Raw genomic sequence first — 19,512 nt, forward strand, 5'->3', positions numbered from 1 at the left:
GTTATGCATTTTATAGGCAGGTACTTAAATGTACGACCACAATTTCAGGCTGTTTATAATCATCAGTCTGTGTGAACAGCATGCCTGTCTGGTCTCAACACCAGCACAGTGTAGCTTGCAAAATTAATATGGCAGAGCCACTGAGCCTTGATGTTCTCCCCCCTCCCCCTCCCTCAAAAACGTAGTTTGCATTCACCTACACTTAAAATGGATTATAATTAAAGTTGCCAGCTACCGAGATAAGTCAAAACACATTACAAGAAAGAAATAAAGGAAGCTTGGGACCATGTCCATGTGTTTCCCTTTTTTCTTTTCTTTTTTTTTTTTTTTTTTTTAATTACACCACCAGTGGAAACAAAAGACATGCAAAATATACCTGCAGGACAACTGCATAAAAAGACCAAAGTAAATGTCTGACAAGTACTACTATTTATGTAGTATTATTTCAGTAATTAGTTCACGTTTGTGGAATTTATTGTTAGTTTTTGGGGGGGAAAGATGAGGAGAAAGCGTAAATAGGGTTGTTCAGGATATATGTATTTTAAGGCACGAGGAACAAAAAGAGCCACTCTTAAAAGAGAAAGAGGAGACAGCAGAACCAAGAGCAGCAGCAGCTGTGTGTAGGAGGATCAGAGTAGGGAGTAGAGAGGGGGGCTGCTTTGGAGGAACGAGGCTTTGATGGACAAAGGACGCAGAATGTTTGTAATGATTTCTTATATTGACCATGTCTGTGCACATAATGTTGTATTGAAACTCTATCTGTAGTGTGTGTGTGTGTGTGTGTGTGTTAGTTAGTACAAAGAAAGAAATGTGCTTGCTTGACAGTTTGGCTAAATAGGATTTTATGCATAAATAAGTCAGGACAATTGTACCCCTGTGCAGGATGTGTGCATGCCTGCAGAGTTGGGGTCATAGATGGACACTCACTATAAATCTAACTGTATCATACCGAAGCTAAAACTGTACAACTGCCCTGTGGACAATTTCAGCATGTTAACAAGTATTCTGTGTTTAACATTTATTTTGTCTGTATCAGGCAATCCTCCGCACATTCACACACTACATAGGCTCAAAATGGAGGGGTGATATGTTATGCTAGTGATCATCAAACAATTCTCTGTAAATGAGACATGTACCTGTATAAAGGTTAAATCAAAGAAAAATTTAATCTCTGATCAGCTACATCATGAAAAAGCCCCCAAAAATAGCCAATGGTCTGCTTGTTTGTTAAGCAGTATCAAACATTTCACAAGGTTAATTCCAAAAATAAATGTGCAATTTAACACATGTTTGGCTTCAAAGTTCAGTATGTGACTTGTTTTTCCTTAAAGTCTGTTAAAACAATGGCGAGGACATCTAGCACCTAAGCTCGCTGGTAAAACTGAAATTTGTTTTCCTTCTCTAGTAAAGGTCATCTCTGACCGTTTTGGTGGTCTGTCAGCACAGGTGGTCAGAGTCACCCAGAGTTCCCACACTGACCACCTGGGCTGAAGCCGAGCACAGCTGTAAATTTTCACGGGTTGAGCACCTAGTGAAGCACGAAAGCGTGGGGAGACGCTCAACAGCAGGTCTTAGCCAGAGTTCTGACACGAACACGAGCCTGCGTGTAGACGTGCACACCCTTAAAAAAAAATTTACAATTTATTTTCACAATACTCTTAAATCACACCGTTACTTTCTGTGAAACAGCTGTTTGATAGAAATGAACCCTTTTGGCTTTTTCTTTTCTGAACGCTCTCGTTGCTTTCACTGTTGCTCCTGGTTCAGTTTGGTAGGTAGCAATCAGCTGGTGAAAGCAGCAGTCAAATCTCAGACGGAGAGGGAGTATTGATCTAAGACTCATGAGGTGGTCAGACACTCCAAATGAGTGTTAGTATGCTCTGCGGCTGCTCGGCGGGCTCAATAAACCACCTCGAAGGTGATTATTGTAAATGTCAGCATGTCCAAGGTTTGTTACTCCATCAGTTAGTGGAACTTTAACCATGAACTTCACTTAGAAAATGAATATAATTAGTGATAAGCTATACCTTTATCCGTTAATCAGCTTCACTGCATATTTGAGTCAAGAGATTTGTACACGTCGTTCCTGATGCAACCCCAAATAGGTTTGTATCTCCTCCCAGGTTTAAACTGGGGATCTTTGACTTTCTAAGCAACCGTCTAAACCACTACACTATGAAGCCATAATGTAACTACTGATATAAAATATAAGTCAAAGCTAATAACCTCTTACTACTGGCTGTTGCTCAAAACTGGAGCCCATTATTCTTCATCACGTTCTAACATCAAACCATTTCTTTGTCCTCTTTATCTCACCCACCTGGTCAGTCCTTCAGAGACGGGCTGATGCACCTGCGTGTTGTCCACTATGTCTGATAGAATCAGAGCATGTCCCTGCGCTTGCGTCACCATGAGACGGCTGAATGGTCCTCTCCTTTCCCAAATGTAGAACAACCTCCTCTCGACTCTCGCCGTCTGATAGTGTTAAATTGCTTCAGTCCCCTCTCAAGGTCACGGGTCTGGATCGCTCGATTTGTTCTGCCTGTGGGTTGTGCGCAGGCGACATGTTGGTAGACGGGTGGGAGATGTCGTGGTGGCTTTCTCTGGGAACATTTCCAAATAATCAGCACAAGCGAATACTGCTGAGACATTCATAAGCTAGGGAACGGAACCGGCTGTTCATCCCGTGATGAGCAAGTGGACAGGAAGTGAAAAACTGCAGACACAAAACCAAACACAGTGAAAGAAGTTAAAAAATCAATTATCAGCCTCCTTTTTGGATCAGATTAGGTTCAGCATGTGGAAATATTTTTATACTGGTGTGTAATCTAATGCCTGATGTGCATCTCACTGGCATTTAACGGCAATTGTGACAACAGAAAAGGTCGTCATCACGCCCTGTAAACTGATCTGAAAAGACGAGCAAAACGGCAAACTGCTTTCACTCCTCGCTGAGTAGATTGCTCTGAATATTTTGATAGCGAGTCAGCAAAGGAGAATGTTATAGGTGACACATGCGGCCCGTGAAGGGCACCAGACAAACATAATGAATGACTAAATATCCATCCATCCATAGTTAAATAAAAATCCACCATCCTCATCAGGGTGCGACTGGAGAGACTTTTCATAGATTCTGTCATTGTCAGCTGCCATTAACTTCACATCTTTTCTGTTTGGCTGAATCTGTTTTCGAGCAGCATTTTTCATCCTATTAGCCTTCATAGTTTAGAAATCATTGTTTGACTGGAAGATAGCAGATTGAAGGTGAGGGGGAAATTGGCCTTTCTGAATGTGTCACATTATGCTTTTGGCTGAAGGATATTTTGACTGCTTCCATCTGACTTTGCAGACAGGTTTTTTGTTTTTTGTCACTGCCCTTTCTTTGAAAGTTATCAGTCTTTTGTTTCTTTTAACTCTACCATTTTCTTTGATGAAGAAGCCCTGACTGTGTTTTAAAGATGGCAAAAACAGCAGAAGCAAATCCTCATGTTGGAATATAAACTCATGAGTACATTGGCCTATTTATCGCAGCAGTTGTTGCTTCACTTTAACATCTGCAGCTAGAAAATGTGACATTATTTCCCCCCAAAATTACCCAAAAAAATACATGTGGATCTGTTGTGGCTTCTATACTTTGACACTGCTTTCTGGGACTAGATCTTCTTTAAGCAAACACAGATAAATGAGGAAAAGATGAAAGTCGTGAGGTATGTGTGCCGTCTCACAACTGCTGCTTAAAAGCCTAGCAGCAAACGCCAGGCACACCTCAGGAGGTTCAGGGGAAATTATTTCAAACTGTGATGGGCGTCAAAATGTGGTTATTTGAATCTATATTGTTTTTGCAGGTCTGTAGAGGAAAGAATGGGGTTAGATATCAGCAGGTAGAGCAGACGTGGAGGTGGCGGCAGTGAAAGGGAGAGCTAGCAGTATTCTCTCCCCCCCACCCCCAAGTTCACTGAGAGAAGAGAAGATACCACAGTAACTAAGAATGACTAAATTAATGAGCAACCAACAGATGGTTAGATGTTAGACACTGTGACCTTTCATGATCCTAAAAAAATCAACAAGAGCCAATTTGTTTTCATTTAAAAAAAAAAAAAAAAAAAAAAAAAAAAAAAACTAGATTTGGTTATTTGTTTTTCTGTTATCTACAATCCCACAGGGATTTGTGAGGACACAAAATATGCAAACCTTAGGTGGAACCAAATACTGAACATAATCCAACAATAGGTGCAACTGAATATGTCCAGTAACTGTGGATCAGTCCTTTGTTGGAGTTTTTGGCTTGTTCTCTGTATAAAACAGCTCACTGTACAGCTTCAGCTCTAGGATGTTGGTAGATTTCCTCACTCGAACTGCTTCCCTCAGGTCCTTTTATGTAATTTCTGTTTGATTACGGTCACGTTACAAAACGTTAACTTTATGCCCCTTATCTATCTTCTATAAAACCACTCGCATCCTCAGGGTGGCTGTTTGCCGCATGACCCACTTTCTCTATTGCTTCAATTCATATCCTGACATTTTCATTTGGAGTTTGCTGCTACGATTCAGAATTCATTGTTCCATCAATCGTGGCGAGCAGCCCTGACCGAGATGTAGCTCAGTCAGCCCAACGCATGGCACGGACATAACCGGGTTTCCCCTTCTCCAAACATAAACTGTTTGGAGGATTTTTTTTTTTTTTTTTTTTTTTTTTTTTTTGTCACATCCATACACAAGACATTCTTTAACAACCCTCTGGCTTGCCACCATGACCTTTAAATGCAAACTGCAGACAGGCTGGACGATTCTGTCAGGAGAGCAGCATGTTCTCCATGCAGGGCTGCAAGGAGTACATACAGAGCAGGAGTCAACAAGAGTTGCTTCCCTGGATTCCTTTGTGACCTCCCAGACTATTACACACCTTTTTCTTCTAGTGGCTTTTGTCGATCAAGCGCGGGGTCACCCTCCTCTTGAATTTCCTTCATTGTATTTCTCTGAAATTGCCTTTGTATTATAGTTATTACAGTAATGCTCTCATATATGCCCATCTGTTAAACAGAAACGGAACAGCCAATCACATCAGGCCAATAACTGAAAACTACTGGTTCTAATTTTACCTTGCTAATCCTGAATGTTTTCATACTTTCCATTAACAATGACAGATATGTAATACTCTCTGAGTATCTATAATTTCCTTCTCTTAAATTATGAAATCGTGATTGCATTGCAAACATATCGCTCTGCCCAAGGCACTTCGAAGCACCCTGCACATTCATATTGAGTAGGGGTGCTACTCAAGGTGAACTGCACTCCCCTTCCAATGCTGTTGCAGCTGAGCTGTATTGTTTTGGCCACACAAACTTGGCTGCGCCAACTTAGAGCAGAGGTTGTATGCTGCAGAATCAAACAGCAGCTATTGGACAGTCCCGGGGTCCCAGTACTGACATGAGAACTCCATCACAGACCATTAAACCTGCAGTCAGAGCCGAGGGAACGCGAGACCGGCAGGGAATGAAAGACTGGGACTATGACAGGCACGCTGTGAAAGCGTGGAGACAGCTGAAGAGGAAAAGCAAAAGAGGAGACATGGGGAAAGAAAATCATTTCTGGTTTACACCTGCTCCTACCAGCCCCTCTGAGACAAGAACATCTCCTTAGAAAGGCCTCTGTCAATATGACAATGTGGTGGCCTGAACAGACGGCTTCTGTAGTGTAGCTGATGGACAGGCAGTGCAGAAACTTCAAAATTACTGTAAAATCCCGTCATCCTGACGCCCTCTTTTTCTTCACTCTCAGGTCTGTTTTGTAAATCTGGACCCACAGAAAACTGACTGTCGTGATGACAAAAGCGTCAAGGTGAGCAGATTTCTCCTCCACCCTCATTTGTTCTCTCCTTGCACCCCTTCCCCCCCCCCCTCCTTCCTTCCCACTTTTCATCTCTCAGGAACTCTGGTCCTTGTATTTCACATACGATACATACATTGGCTCAGTTGCCATGGATTCAAGATCATTACCCAGAATTAGAGGGATGATTTGTGTAGAAAATATGCAGATTTTGCAGTCTTTTGCAGCTGGCGGTGGTGGGCGATCAATGATCATTCCACATGGTTCAAGTCTTCTCACAGGAAGAATTTTATAATTATGTGTCTCTGACTTGGAACCGCAGAGAGCACATTATGTTCAGCTTTGAAGTGACTTGACTAAACGCTTTGTTGTTATCATCTAGTATTGTCTCTGTGCTTGGATTGTGTCTTGCAGAAATTGGCATCTGTGTCTCCAGATCTGCCAAAGCTTGTTGAGTTACTGACCGTCCACCAGCCGAAAGAAAATGAGATCCTACTGCTGGGTGGATTAGAAGCCACAGAAGCTTGCCAAGCGCACCCACACCCCTCAGCTCAGGTAAGTTTGTAGTGGTTTTCTATTCGTTACACGTATTTCCAGCCTTTGGATTGACTGGCCAAGAGCACAAGCTGTTCTCGTACAGCAGCGCTGTGCGATTAGATGTGAACCTTTTGTGCTGGGAAAAAGACCCCACATGAGGGAGTCCATTCGTTTTATGGAGCAATTCTTCCATTTTTAGTCTAGTAAAAGCATGTCTTCATCTTTTGAGGCACACTGCTATCTTGGCAAACACCAACTTCAGGTTTGACTTTTATTTTTGTGCAAAAAAAGCGATGTGTGTGTTCCAAATATAGTCATGTGAAAACTGGGCCGGTAACAGACAACTGGATTCAAAGTATGTCTGAATACAAAGCAGCAAACATCAAGAGTAAAACATTTCCATAAAAAAAAAGTCTGATAAAAAGACATTTGGTTTGAACTTTTTCGATGCAAAGGATGCGTTCACACTTAATTCATCCAGACGCTACCGCAAATATGACTTTGTTCAGCAGGTGCGTGTAAAGAAAACACACCTGCAGGTACCGAGCAAAAAGTCGCTTTTTAATTCCATACTCTGAATTTTTAAACGGCAATAAAAATTACATACAGACACGTAGCTAACTAATAAGCCTTTCTGTTGGTGTATTTGTCATTAAATAAAAAATCCCCTGTTGCGGTTGCTTTTTTGAAGCTCATCCAATAAATAAATGTTTAAAACTGCTGTGAGAATCAATAAACAGCCCTATAGGAGCCTACACAGCCTATTAAACTTTCATTAGCAGGTCCGAAGCAATTAATAGTATATCAAATATATGGAAGAAAAACAGGCAATAGAGCTGTATAATGTTTTAAGAGATTTATAGTAAAGTTTGTGACTGTGTTAACTGTGCTTACCTATGTGTTGTCTGTAGTGGGTTTTTTAATACTTTAAGACCTTTGGATACATTATATATTGAGTATGTGTGAGCGTACATGAAAGTTGTCCGTGCTTCGTTCAGGGTGGGCAGAGATGCACAGGTGTGTGCCTGCTTCAGTGTTCAGGAAAGAGCCAGCCTGGTAGCATCATCTTTGAGATCAACAAGTTCCTGATCGGCCTGCAGTGGGGAAAAGAGCGACAGTGTCAGCAGGGCAAAGCGGCTGGACAGCGCCTCGATGATGACACCAATCGCTCTATCTCGTCCATAGAGGAAGACTTCCTGACGGCCTCAGAACACTTGGGAGATGACAGCGAGGACGACGGCTTCAGAAATGGTGAGTACAGCAGGGTTTGTTTTCAGCTGGGTAAAGATTATAATTATTGTTGTTGCACTCAGAAATGTATTTTCTCTAAGGGAAATTTTAATTTGACACAGAGTCAGTGGAGGGCAAATCGGGATAATATTCTACTGTTGATGTGACATTTTGGAAACCGGTGGTGCTGCTTCCTAATCAGTGTAGACGTTTGTCATTCTCTCTTTCCACGGCTTTTATTTTTTCCCTGTCTGTTCACAGAGCCAGAGAGCGGTGACCTGGGAGAGAGCGTGCCAGAAGCTGCACAGAAACACTGTGTCAGACTTGCAAGTCATCGGGGACAGCTGGCACGTCATCAGCAAAGGGAGGATGCCGAGGTGAAAAAGGAAGGGCATCAGCGAGCAAGCATCCAGACTAAAGAGTCAGCGGGGTACTACGCCACCAATCTGGCTGAGTCGGTACTGCAGGATGCCTTCATACGGCTCTCTCAAGATGAAACCTCCTTTGCCTCAGAGGCAGCCATCAGTGTGTCCCTCTCTAGTTGCCCTCCCAACTTCAAGAGCCCTTCAAAGACTAAACAGCCTTCCCAACAGCGCACCTGCTCTTTTGAACTCCCTAAAATTGTCATTGTTCAGAGCCCAGACAGTTCTGACGGGGCTGCAGAATGGCCGGAGAACCAGGTGCCTCACGTGCCCGATCACGCTACCAAAACTGGAGAAAAGCAACAGAATGAGACGCAGGCTCACAATCCCCATGACAATGGCGGACACGTATCCAAACATGTAGAGGTGGCTTTGGCCTCTGCTGCCAATGTTATTGGCACTATTACTACCCCGCAGCTAACAGAACAGCTCGCCATGGAATCTGCTTCGGAAGAGGACGTCAATGAGGAGCTGCAGGAACCAGAAGATGAAGAGTACTCCTTCTCCTCAGCTATGTGTGGCATGGCTCAGGTAGCCGGCGCTGTCGCAGCTGTGGACTTAATGGAGGAGCCCGGAGACGGCGGCGATTCGGACACGGATCCCGCTGAAATTTACACGGCGTCCCGCGGTCTGATGTCTGCTGCCGAGGCCTCCGCAGCCTTCACGCTGCACTGCAGCGTGGCAGAGGGAACCAGCGTTGAAGCATTTCGTGCCAACATTGCTGAAGTCCTGCATCGGGAAGCAGCTGAGGTGCTGACTCAGCCACAAGGCTACAGGAGTGTAGCCCATCTGCTGGAAACCACGCATAACAAGATAGTAGATGGCATTACGTTTTCCAAAAAAAGCTACACAGATGAAAGGGAGGTGGATGAATTAATAAATGAAGTGGCAGACAGTCTATTCAAGCACGCTTTAGAGAAGGCAAAAAAGAAAAAGGAACTGGAGGGTACCGGGAAGGAGGCGCCAAGCTTTCAGGTATTTCTGCAAGACAGTGTCAACAATTTGCTGTTTGATATTCTCTGCCTGACACAGAAAAAGATCAGCCACATCTCCACGTGTGACCAAGGGTCATGCGACACACGAGAGGGTGATGCTTGTGTTAAGGAACCTGCTAACATCAAGGAGGATGCCAAGGATCCATTAAGCCAATTACAGTGCTTATTTGGGCATAATGAGAATCTAAGCGGCGTGCTGCACTGCACAGATAAGTTATCCACAGTTGCAGGGCTGAAGGAGAAATATGCGCTTGAGGAAGGTGATGTCATTGCATCGTCCTCGGCAGCAAACATCAAAGAACAACAGCAGCAGTCATTGTGCAGGCAAACTCAGTCTAAACCCACTTCCTTGCCAGCCAAAGACTTTTCTGACAGCCAGCAGGGCAGTGGTGCAATCAGAGAGCCTTTAAGTGAAATCCCAGTTCAGGTCACAGAGAGGAGAGGACGACTGGGGACAGGCAGTGACAGCAGACAGGCCTCTCTGACACCTCAGTCCTCCCTGAACTCTTTCAGAATAGACTCAGAGTCCAGGACACCAATTACTTGCTATGCTGATGATTTGGCTTCCACGGTGGTGTCTATGGCCACAGAACTTGCAGCAATCTGTCTAGAAAACTCCACTGGGAAACAGCCCTGGTTCTGTGCCCTTAAAGGGTCCTCTGCTGAAGTCCCCGAGGGTTATTTGATCCCTGCTTGCCGCACAGTACTGAGGAGAAAAGAGGGTCAGAACAGCAATTCAGCTTCCAGAAAACATCGGGCGCCCCGCCTAAGTGAAATTAAAAGGAAAACTGAGGAGCAGCCAGAGCTAATGGAGCGGCTGGTCAACCGGGTGGTAGACGAGTCTGTAAACCCTGACGAACCGCAGGACCCATTTGCCCTCTTTGCCTCTGAGGTCACGGCTAGGATCCTGAACTGCCCTGAACTCAATGTGGTGGATACCTCCAAGACAGGCCAGCAGCGCAGCAGACTGCAGTGTGAGAGGTGGAGCCGTGGGAAGGCATCCAGTTATGAGAGCATTCCAGAAGAAGACACGGACCCATCCGGCACACCCAACACTCTGGGCCCGGGCAGCCGGTTAGGTCAGAACTTGAGTCGCGGCAGCTCGATTTCTAAGCAGTCCAGCTGCGAGAGCATCACAGATGAGTTTTCTCGGTTCATGGTTAACCAGATGGAGACAGAGGGCAGAGGCTTTGACCTTCTGTTGGACTACTATGCAGGGAAGAATGCCAGCAGCATCCTGGCTGCTGCTGTACAGCAGGCTGCATCAAAGAAAAACGGCCACCTTAATGTCAGGGCGTCATCGTGCCTGTCTAAACAGTCGAGCACCGAGAGCATCACAGAGGAGTTCTACAGGTTTATGCTTCGGGATATGGATAAGGAAAACAAAGAATATGGCATTGCAAAGACTAAAGAGTGGAGCAACAGCCTGTTCCCACCTCCTCTAAGAACACCCTTCTGTATACGTCAGTCTTCGGTGCCAGACCGGCGCTCCTCAGACTCGCGGCTGACTGTCAACTCGCCCATAAAAGCGAACTCTTTTGATGGATTTGCGCGGAATGTGCACGGGGACACATTAAATATCTTCCCCACCAACTCTGTGTCAGCCACAGGACTGTGCAAGTCAGACTCATGCCTCTATCAGAGGGGTAAGACTGACCAGATTACTGATATGCTAATTCATGAGACCTGGTCAAGCTCTATCGAGTCCTTGATGAGAAAGAACAAGATCATCGCTGATCCTGAAGACAGTATTGATTTGGAAGCTGCAGGAGACTCGCAGCCCCATGTGCAGCAGTTTGCCAATCGCCTGGCAGCTGACATAGTGGATATTGGCAAATCTGCGCTGGGGGGACAGCAAGATGTAGGTGGAGGCACACCTGGGTCACATCCACAGGCGCACATGCCTGTTGGTGAAAGGAGGAGGGGGTTCAAGCAATCCCATCTACGCTGTAGCCGAAGTAGGTCGAGCCAGGAGCAAGCTGGCAGCATCGGGGGAAGTGACAGCGGTTCAGCCTGCATAAGGGGCCCCAGAAATGTGCCGCTGATCCACATCGAAGGAGATCAGCGAGATGAAGAAACGGTCTCAAACCCTGAAAGAACAGGGGGACATCAAGAAGTGTCATCAGACACGCCGGCTACCAAGCATACGGAGAGAGCTCCCACCAACAGCAGCAGGTATTACACTGCTCACAGGCTTTTGTGTGAGTCCGACCCCTCCTTCTTCAGGCAGAGTTTTCTTTAATAACCCTGCAGCAGAATAGTCATCTACTGGATGTGAAACGTAGAGATTGATCTCTCTGACAAGAGTAAGGGAGAGAAATAAAAAAAGTGCTCGACTATTTTTAAACAAAGTATGAAAATCTGGACTAAACACATAAAATGCAGGTGTACAGTGCTATTTATAGAGTTTGATCAAAGCTTAGTCGGCACGCAGAGGATCTATTTACTGGGTGAACTAATCTATTTTAGCAGGTTTGGCTAGGCTGTGACTCACATTGTCTGGGTGATGTACTGTGTGTGCAGAAAGCTTTTAGCAGCTTCATCCTTTATCCACAGAGTGGCCGCTGAAGTCCCCTTTATCAGTACAAGCTGCACTCACACTAGGATAACAAACCACAAAACACTCGCTGATATTGAAATAGATAGAATCGGAACTGAGATTCTACTGAGACAGCCGAAATGACAAAGAATTTGGGGGCTGCATTGTCAGATACACGAGTAATTGAAACCAGACTGACGTTTTAGCAAGACAGGGACTCGGCATGGTGGTGAGATTTATTCTAATGCTGTAAATGTCTTGAGGGGCTTTCACGGGAGACAGCAGATTGTAGGACTGTCAAGGAGAACATTTTTAGTTCACATTTCTGGGGTAACAAAGACTGCATGTTTCCATTTGGACTGTAATGACACCACTAAAGTGTATGAGCAGCATCACTAATGTGCAAGAGAAGCCGATAAGTGGAATGTATGAAAGCTCAACGTAGAGTTTTATTGTTTGTTTTTTTTTTTTGTAACGCTTGACAAAACGTGTAATCCAGAAACAAGTGGAGTGCATGTGTTTGTCCCTTGTGTGCGAGTGCAAGTCAGTCACTCGCCGATTCAATAAAACCTGATTTCCCTGCAGAATTGAGGATGGCAGCTCTCAATCATCTGATTATGACTTAATTTAATCAGTGTCCTGGAAAAAAAAAAAGCTGAAAATCCAACAGTGCCCATGGGAAATGCAGTGTGCTGGTGCATTAAAGATATTCAAAGGAATTGGCTTTCTTTTTAATAATCATTTCACACTCCAAAGACATTTGTCATTTGTAGAAAGTTACTGTTTACAGTAAGACATGATCCCGATATGGGCTTATAGAAAGGAGGTTAGTAGTAACAAATCTGGGTGTCTGCGTAACAATAGTAGTGCATAGAGGAGCAGGAACAGTAGCCAAAGTGACCAAAGCATTGCCGCCGACATTGTGGACATCTTGCGGTTTGCTCTCTCCAGCAGTGACAGGGACAGGACAGCCGTGGCTGCAGTAGTGAAGAGAGACAAGCGTTCTATGAGTGCCAGCAGTGAAGAGAGCATGGGGAGCTGGTCTCACATAACCCCCGAAGATGACCCCCACGAGGAGACCAGTAGTTTTATCCACCTGAGCGAGGGGTCAGTAACCGCTGCTCTTTTGATACTGCTCCAAACGCTGCTGCTCACACCCTCACCCCGCTCTCATTGGCCCATTGCTACTAACTGTGTTCTCCTGTGCCAATGCCAATTTACTCCCTGCCACTCCAGTATCCACACCTGCTAATGCAGTGTGTGGCAAGAGAGCTCGCTCTGCAAAGCCAGTGGTGCAAGAGCTCTTATATCATGGATCAAAAGGCCAGCTCATAACATCCACTAAACCATTCTCTGCTTCATCAAATTCTCATTTATTTACCCAACTAATCACCTATTAAAATAAGTTTATGGTGTAAGATCCCCTTTTTCCTTAAAACAAAAAGAAGAGATGTATACCATAATGATTAAACTCATTTAATTTCTCAAACTGGACAATCAATGATCTGGGCAGTTCTGAGAGTTAATAGGAAGTAGCAAGGTACTGTGTTTAGAGCAAGAGTAGTTGTGCGCACCACCATAACACTGCAACCTCTCCATCTACCTGCTTACTTTAACTCTGCCTCATCCCTGATCTATGTTGTGACACAAGGGCACGGCTGCCGGCCTTGCCTGTCCACCCTCCCCACCTAACTGCCTCCAAATATGCCTCATCCCCATTTCCAGACGGACCAGCTGCCAGGCAAAAAAATACGAATCACCAGCTCTCCCAGCTTCAGTGCCCAGTTCTGCTGCAGCTGCTATTTATATGTTAATCACCAGCTAATAACATGACCTGCATCCCTGCGCTTGGACATTGTTCTCTTCACAAGTGAACGATTGTGTTGGATGTCTCGAGACATCATTTAAATGACACTTTTGCTGTTTTTTGTTTTTTTTGTTTGTTTGTTTTTCCTTCCTAGGAATGGGACCAGCAGCACGTCTAGCTTAGGCCTGGTAGACCTGGATTCTTTTTCTGATGTTCCCTCTCAAAGCACAGTAATCCAGTATGTTTCTGCTATCACTGTATTTCTCATTATGTCTCTGGTGTGTCAACAGTGACATTTTTAATACACACAAACCTTGCAGGTATTATTTTCTCTCACACATGCTAGACAAGGATATTAAGTGTCATTCCAGAACAAATAACAATTTTCTGTTTAACAGACAAAAGCCTTTTGAATTTTCTGCTTTTATTCTGTTCTTTTTCATTTGTCTAAACGGTAAATAATCAGGTTAACAGTGCAGATTTTTTTTAAATATCCAAAAAGGTTCGTAATTTAGTGAACTATTTAAAAAATCGTATTTTAAAACCCTGATTCCACAAATGTTTGCATGCTTCATAAAATAAGAGAATTCTGTGATTTTCGAATGTTAAAAACCCACATTTTGCTCACAACAGAACATAGAAAACATATCCAATGTTTAAACTGAGGAAATGTTGCATTTTTTTTTTAAAAGAAAAAGGGTCACTTTGATGGTCGAAGATGCCCCCCCCCCCCCCCCCCCCCACACACACACACACACACACACACACACACACACACACACACGGTCATGGTTGCCACTGTGCAGCCTCTCCTCTTTTAACAACAGTCTGTAAACATCTGGGAACTGAAGAGACCAGCTGCTGGATGGAGGATTCTAGCTGTTCAGCAGTCCTGAGTTGTCTTTCTTCATATTGTTTCATCATGCCCCAGATGTTTTCAGCTGGCAAAAACTCTGGTCTGGACTCCTCTTGCTGAAATATGCAAGGCCTTCCCTGAAAACGTTGTCATCTGGATGTTGCTCTAAAGACTGTGTATACCTTTCAGCACTTTCTAGATTATGTCACACGTCTTCTTCTGCGCATGGTAGATTTAACCTGCATTTGCGGATGGCACGGTGAACTAACAGACAGCGATATCTGGAAGTGTTTCTGAGTCTATTCAGTGATTTCCACACAGCATCCTGTTTTTAATGTAGAGGGCCTGAAGATCGCAGGCATCCAATATTGATCTTCAGCCTTGGTCCTTGTGCACAAATTTCTCTAGATTCTTTGAATCTTTCGATGAAATTATGCGCTGTCAGTGATGAGGTGCTCTAAGTCTGTATTCAAAGGAACAGTATTATAAAACTCTTCCACAATTTGTGAAATTGACCTAATTCGTTGCAAAATGTTCATCCAGCTGGGTTTTTTTTTTTTTTTTTTTTTTTTTTTTTTTTTTTTTTAGCTAATCGTTTTCATTAACTTGTCAAATTTCCCAGTTCAAACATTTATGTTCTGTTGTGAATAAAATTGGGTTTATGAGATTCTAATATTACTGCATTCTGCTTTCATTTACATTTTACAACATCCCAACTTTGGATTTGGGGTTATATTTTAATTACATGAAAATAAATACTGTTGCATTGCTTTTAGGTTACCAGAACATGTGCAACTTTGTAATTAGCGAGCTTTCAAGATGTGCTTGTATCCAGATTTTGCTACCTTTGGAGAGCCAGGCTTGATGCTTTTCCTTGCTGTAGCATTGCAAGTTGGTTATTTCCCATTTAAGCATTAATGATACTGCTTTTCCCAAAATTTCAAACTGCTTCATTAATGTATGTCAACATATGTGAAACTTTTAGTCTCCATTATTTTCTTTCTTTATAGCGAGGAGACTGAGAGATGCCACCTGGCAGGAGCCAAAGAGACTGTATTTGGTGAGTGTAGTTTCAAATTCGTAGTCATCAATGGTGTTATTTAGAGACTGGCTAATTTAGCGGATATTAGCTATTTATCAATTTGCTGGTATTGTTATTTATTAACTGTTAAAAAAAATCAAATAGTAGAGAAACAGCATTTAATGAAATTATGAGTGTTGATGTCGCATAGTTTGTCCTCTGGTGGACAATCTGCAACTTCCCTACTGGCAACACAGCACAATCTCAATTCAGCTCAATTAACAGTCGCCTCAAGGTGCTTTATATTGAAATGTAAAGACCCTGCAATAATAGAGAGAAAACCCCAACGATCATATAACCCATTATGAGCAAGCACTTGGTGATAGTGGAAAGGAAAAACGTCCTTTTAACAGGTAGAAACCTATTAGTTGATCAGCCAGAGATTAATAACGAAAAACGATTTAATGCAAAGTGGTGTATAACCACATAGTGATAAGAGGTGACGGAAGAAGAAATGCATCTAGGGAAGGCCCTAGCAGCCTAGGCCTATTGCAGTGTAACTAAGGGATCAACAACCAGCTGATCTGAGCAGACTTGGGTGAGTAAATGAATAAAAACACGCAACAAATGTTGCATCTAGTTCATATTCTCGTGCGTGTGTAAGAAAAAAACAAAACACTGACCGATATATTGGAATGTTGGATTTTTGAATCGCCAAATAATTGCTCTTAAAGTCTTATAGTGTTATATCCACTTGTGAATTATACACCTTCCTCAGTTTAAACATCTTATTACTCATCAGAAACTCTTGAGGGATTCAAGGCAGAGTGCTGTGATTAAGCCTCAAAAATTACACACACGTGTGTGTGTGTGTGTGTGTGCATAAAATCTTAAAGGTCCATTGTTCCAGAAGTGTTTTATCTCAAAGATCATCATTGTTTAAAGACGAAGCAAAACTGAGCCCAGGAGAGCTGAACACGCTGCGTGACTACATGCTTTTTCTTTTGATGTTTCAGTGAGTTTAGAACAGGCTGAATTGTCTGTGCGCCCCAACACTGCTTTGTTAGTGAGGACAGTATAGCTATCATCAAGGTGTTATTCAGTGCTGACTCGTACTACGTTATGCCATATTATATTTGATCTGTTAGAGAGCAGTTCAGCAAGAACAGCAGGCGACAGAAGCATCAGGGAGCTGTTGGTGGTAAACTGTGACCTCGAGCCAGAGTGCATGGACCTGGAGCTGAGAGTGGCTCTACAGTGGATCGCTGCCTCGGAGCTAGGCCTTCCTGCTCTCTACTTCAGGAAGTCCAAAGAGAAGAGAGTTGCAAAGGTAGGCAAAGCTGCTGGCTTGTCAAATAATACATTTATAAGCAGATCATGTTACTGATGTATTGTTTTTGCTTTTTGTTCTGGTCATTTTCTTACCTGATTTAACTGTGGGGGGGGGGGGGAATCTACAGCTCATGAGACTGTACCTTTTTTTTTTTTTTTTCTTTTTGTCCCAGTTCCTGAGGGTGGTCCACCTGATGTCTCAGAAGGCGTGGAGGATTGCAGACTTGTTTGACGCTGTGGTTCAGTTCTGTAAGATGCACGAGAAAGCGGAAGAAGCGGGCAAGTCTCTCCAGTCAAGCCTGTTCGATTGGCTTCTGGAGACACTTTAGGACACTTGCCGCCTCTAATCGCAAACAGTAACAATACAAGCTCACTCATTCGCTCACATTTGTAACATGTTCCTGTTTGCGCGTGTATAGTCTCATCACACCAAGTGTCTCCTACCGAGAGCTGAAAGCACGACGCAATCGGCATACTTGAGAAATTCATACCTCTCACCCTTGTCCAGTTGGACCGATCTCCCTTTAACGAGAGGATGTTCTTGTTTCCAGAGTTACCTCTCTAGCGTCATGCACGCAAACACACGGCAAACTGTAGGTACACGGGTTGGACGTTCCTGATGGGAATGAATCAGCCCTCCAGTGATCATAGTTAGCAGGTTCTAACTGCTCCAGATTATATAGAAAATACATATTTACAAATTCACACAGTCGAATCATGGCTTTATTTATTTATTCACTCAGAGAAAGGCACCTATAGGACATACTGTAGGAAAATCAGGTTGTAGCCTTCCCACAGCTCAACATGCTCAAACCTTTTGTATTAAAACTACTTTTAAAAGAGGCTCTTTAAATCTAAGCCCAAAAAAGCCCTGACACTTTCTTCTGATGGTCACATTGAAGTGCACATTTACTTAATGTAAGTAAAAGGTCCAGATTTTTGTTGTCCATTGGCTAACGTACCACCTCTGTTGTGACTTTGAAACTCAGTACGTATGATATTTTATTCATGTTACTTAAGGGATTATTTTGGATAGCTGTACTGTATATACTGTAGATTTTGAACTGCTGCACCTTGGAGTAGTGGACCGCTCCTTTAGCTTTTGCTATGTCTAAAAAGACAGAGTAAGGTTTGTAATGTTGAATTTGTATGTGGATTTGGTCAGTATATTTCTCTACTTAGTGGTAATCTTGTGTTACAACAGCATCGCGGGGGGAAAAGCACATGACACAGCTGTAAACTTGGTCACAGTAGAAATGAATGTATTTATCTTTTGACATCAATAAATTTCTGTGATGTGAAATAAGAGCAAGTGTTGTGTCATTTGTAAACCAGGGAAAATAAAATCTCAATATTCAGGGGTGCATTTATGCACACTATTACACTCCACTGAACTGTTTCCCCAAAAAGAGAGAGAATTAAAACTACTAAACACAACCATACTGATAGGTTTATTATTGTAGTTTGCATTCAGGAACGGTGCTGTATACAACTGATGCATACAACTGTATAACGCCAATTCAAAACAGCAGTCTCCTGCAATATTAGAAACCCCAAGAAACACACAAACCCCTGTGAGCAAGCTCTCTGTGACAGTGGGAAAGAGAAACTCCCTTTTAACAGGAAGAAACCTTTGGTAGACAGAACCTGGCTCAATGAGTGGCAGCCATCTGCTGTGACTGGTTGGGGGTGAGGGGAAAGAGAAGGTAGTATGAACAAAAAATATTGGCTGACTGTTTCAGTGGTGGTGTCCTATTACAGTCCTGCATTTTAATTGAATGAGCTCTTTAGAAAGAGACATTTTCTCACAAAGGCAGACTGCGTGGCTAGGTGCTTGATTTTATACACTTAATACATTTGAATTTAAAGATTTAGTACTGTGGCCCTACAGCTCTGTTCATGTATGTAGGTCTAGCACAAATCTATAAAAAGGTATAAAGGTTTTATAATCTTAATCTAAATCTCCTTATCATAAAAAATCCATAAAACCATATTTCAACACAGAGCTTTAAAGTAGCAATTTGAGAATTCCCAAACGTCATAGTTTTTAGTTGTGTGATAATACGGGGACTTGGCGAGAAAAACACTGTTCTAACATGCCAGCTATGACAGACACTTTATAGAGCTGCCTGCCAATTTTCCATCAGTTTCAAACCACCAGCTTTTTCATGAGCTCTCGAAAGAAGATAAAGATATCTGATCGAACATCATGTTTGGGAGATTTAAAATCCATATGTCAATACAGAGAATTTCAGTCACAGACTGCAAAAGGATAGTCAATGTATTTTCAGTCTGGGTTGGACAATAAATCTGCAGTTTGAGTGATGAAGAACAAGAAATTCTTTATTGTCAAAGCAAAGGTGAGTGCTAATTAACTAATGGTAGGCAGCTACCCAACAGTATTTAGAGGTTTCAGGGTCACTACAGTCAACACTGTGGGGCAGTATTTGACAGGTTAGTAATATGTTAGTTGGGTGTACACAATGTAACATGACATAAATCTAATCAGAGCTTTTTTCCAATGTCAGTTTAAATTACCCATGACTAACAACCTTAGTGTGGACAAGGAGGAATGTATGTGATTTTTACGTTGCACTTGTATGGAAGGGACTTTGCAAGCGTTGCTGTGTGATTTGTTTGTCACTGTGAACCGAGTCACAGACTCATTCAGCATGTTGTATAGCAAAAAATAGTGGTGGGAAGCAAAGGAAAGCCTGTGTTTTCTCATCAGGTGGGCACTCCTACAATGATGTGAAGTTACCTGAAACCCTGGTACTATATGATGTACAGTTAATCCATCTATTTCCTATAACGTCAATTATTGCTTGAACAAAACAGACAGCTTTTGAAATTGAAGAATTCGACTCCTTTTGATGACATCTTCTGAGCAGAGATTCCAAGCTGCTGTTGATTTCTAGGACCACATTAACTTCACACAGAAGTCAAA

At 43.0% G+C, this 19,512-nt stretch overlaps 1 protein-coding gene across 2 annotated transcripts in view; it reads left to right on the forward strand.

Moving 5' to 3' along the window:
• The window catches only part of sphkap (SPHK1 interactor, AKAP domain containing), a 36,199-nt gene extending 19,305 nt beyond the window's left edge, over positions 1-16,894 (forward strand). Inside the window, exons 4-12 of one of the 2 annotated variants that reach the window (XM_085371302.1) lie at positions 5,779-5,838; positions 6,241-6,381; positions 7,362-7,614; positions 7,855-11,185; positions 12,501-12,656; positions 13,511-13,594; positions 15,223-15,272; positions 16,382-16,563; positions 16,739-16,894. In XM_085371302.1, coding sequence (XP_085227428.1) covers positions 5,779-5,838; positions 6,241-6,381; positions 7,362-7,614; positions 7,855-11,185; positions 12,501-12,656; positions 13,511-13,594; positions 15,223-15,272; positions 16,382-16,563; positions 16,739-16,894 — 4,413 coding nt within the window. The remainder of the gene's footprint in view (positions 1-5,778; positions 5,839-6,240; positions 6,382-7,361; positions 7,615-7,854; positions 11,186-12,500; positions 12,657-13,510; positions 13,595-15,222; positions 15,273-16,381; positions 16,564-16,738) is intronic. The other variant, XM_085371303.1, reaches the window with a different exon arrangement.
• The last annotated feature ends 2,618 nt before the right edge of the window (positions 16,895-19,512 follow it).

The sequence above is a fragment of the Diplotaxodon limnothrissa genome, linkage group LG14 (assembly GCF_057381915.1).
Source record: "Diplotaxodon limnothrissa isolate DT_005_m linkage group LG14, D_limnothrissa_male_GT1.1, whole genome shotgun sequence".
Taxonomy (NCBI): domain Eukaryota; kingdom Metazoa; phylum Chordata; class Actinopteri; order Cichliformes; family Cichlidae; genus Diplotaxodon; species Diplotaxodon limnothrissa.